The 1,610-nt window shown below is 42.1% G+C and overlaps 1 protein-coding gene across 1 annotated transcript; it reads left to right on the top strand.

Annotated features, from left to right (window-relative positions):
• The first annotated feature begins 561 nt into the window (after positions 1-561).
• On the top strand, positions 562-1,397 carry LOC135704017 (serine/arginine repetitive matrix protein 1-like). Its single transcript, XM_065225380.1, has 4 exons — positions 562-633; positions 746-1,135; positions 1,180-1,317; positions 1,383-1,397. The coding sequence occupies exons 1-4, from the start codon at positions 562-564 to the stop codon at positions 1,395-1,397; spliced, it is 615 nt and encodes a 204-aa protein (XP_065081452.1).
• Positions 1,398-1,610: the final 213 nt, after the last annotated feature.

The following is a 1,610-nucleotide window of genomic DNA, read 5'->3' as shown; positions in this document are numbered from 1 at the left end:
AAAGTTGTTTGCCTTGACAAAATAAACAACTCTTTTGAAGACTTTAAATTTCCACAGCCTACTGGTTCCAAGTTATATGAAGTTAAAGAAAAAAAAATGTCGAAAATATTTTTTTTTTCTTTCTGTTTCGGTTTTTTTTTGCAGACAACCATAGTTTTAGTCTGTTTATAGTTTTATCTTATGTAAATACATTGAGTAAATCAATTTTGAGAAGAAACATACTGGTTTAAGCTTCAAATTTTAAAAATATAATGAACCAAAAAACAATAATTTTTTATCTTTAATATCTCTTAAAGTGCAAAAAATCCCAACCTGACATTTTCAGCAAAAATTAAGCAATACTCGTTAAACTAAATATCAAAATTTAAGAGAGATATATATTGGTGTTTTTGAGATTTCATCATTTTAGTGGAGTATGTATTTTTTCTACAACTTTCTGCATTACATAACTTATGCATTAATTGAAATAGCGTGTTGAAGACTTGACAACTTCGGCTATATGTCAGGACAAACGAGTTAGTATTCGATTTGACGTTTAACGCGATTTGACTTTAACAAAGCATGGACAATAGTGTTGTGGTCGAAGAGAACGAAGTTGAATGGAGCTTTGCAACCGCTCCATTCAACTATGAGGTATTGTTCGATTCAGCGAGCAATTAACACACACTGCCACTGCTTTTATAGAATAACAAAGTGTTAAGTGTTCGGTGATCGTAGTAACCCTCTTTTTTCCTCCTGTCAGCAGAGTAGCGAAGAAGAGCAAGTGCACAGTCCAAACATGCCGACTACGCGCGCACAGTGGAAGGTACGGGGCCCGTCCCCAGTACCGAAACCGAGGAAGGATCGTTCTCGGAAAGAACGGGACCCGTCCCCGGCTCCGAAACGCGTGAGGACCAGTACCCCGACATCACAGCAAAGTTTAAACATGCCGACGACAAGAGCGAAGTGGAAGAAACGGGGCCCGTCGCCAGTGCCGAAACGTAAGAAGGCACGTTCTCCGAAGGAACGGGAACCGTCCCCAGCTCCGAAACGTAAGAAGAACAGTTACCCGTCACCACAGCCAGGTCCGTCGCGTCGCGAACCCCAACGAGAACCGTCCTTCCAGCCAGGTCCGTCGCGTGCTCGCCCGGGACAGGTATCCAGTCGCCGTCGCCAACTCCGTCACGGCTTGCATTGCAGCAAGACATGGGTGCGCTGACGGCGCAAGTGGAAGCGCTCAACAATCAGTTGAACGCTGTTGTTGTAGAGGTAAACAGGCTGACGGAGCTGCTGGACGCGCGCCCGCCACCGCAACAGTCAGCTGAACCTGAAAATACTGTAAGTATCTAAACCTAATCCTAATCCTAATCCTAATCCTAACCCTAACCTAACTAACCATATAGAAATCAAAGACGTAGTCCTACGTCAAAATCGGGATTTTTTTTTTAATTTTTTCTAGCGTTTTGGAGAAAACCTTATGTTAATTCGAAGTGTTTCTGGTTAATTAACAAGGACATGTGGTATTCGGTAATTGCGAGAATTTGTATGCACCACTTTAATAATGTTACGCATTTGACCACAAACGTTTGGTTGCGGGGTACATCATTATCAGAGAGCTTTGGGGGTGATGT

Source organism: Ochlerotatus camptorhynchus, unplaced genomic scaffold (assembly GCF_037179485.1).
Source record: "Ochlerotatus camptorhynchus isolate MF236.1 unplaced genomic scaffold, CSIRO-AGI_Acam_v1.1 ptg000228l, whole genome shotgun sequence".
Taxonomy (NCBI): Eukaryota; Metazoa; Arthropoda; class Insecta; order Diptera; family Culicidae; genus Ochlerotatus; species Ochlerotatus camptorhynchus.
Note: the sequence above shows the minus strand (reverse complement) of the source record. Positions and strands in the feature narration are given on the sequence as shown.

Excerpts from the sequence above, each read along its gene's own strand:
- LOC135704017 (XM_065225380.1), top strand. The coding sequence starts at position 562 with ATGGACAATAGTGTTGTGGTCGAAGAGAACGAAGTTGAATGGAGCTTT. Across the intron at positions 634-745 it reads CCGCTCCATTCAACTATGAG|AGTAGCGAAGAAGAGCAAGT; the intron begins GTATTGTTCGAT and ends TCCTGTCAGCAG. Across the intron at positions 1,136-1,179 it reads CGCGTGCTCGCCCGGGACAG|CAAGACATGGGTGCGCTGAC; the intron begins GTATCCAGTCGC and ends CTTGCATTGCAG.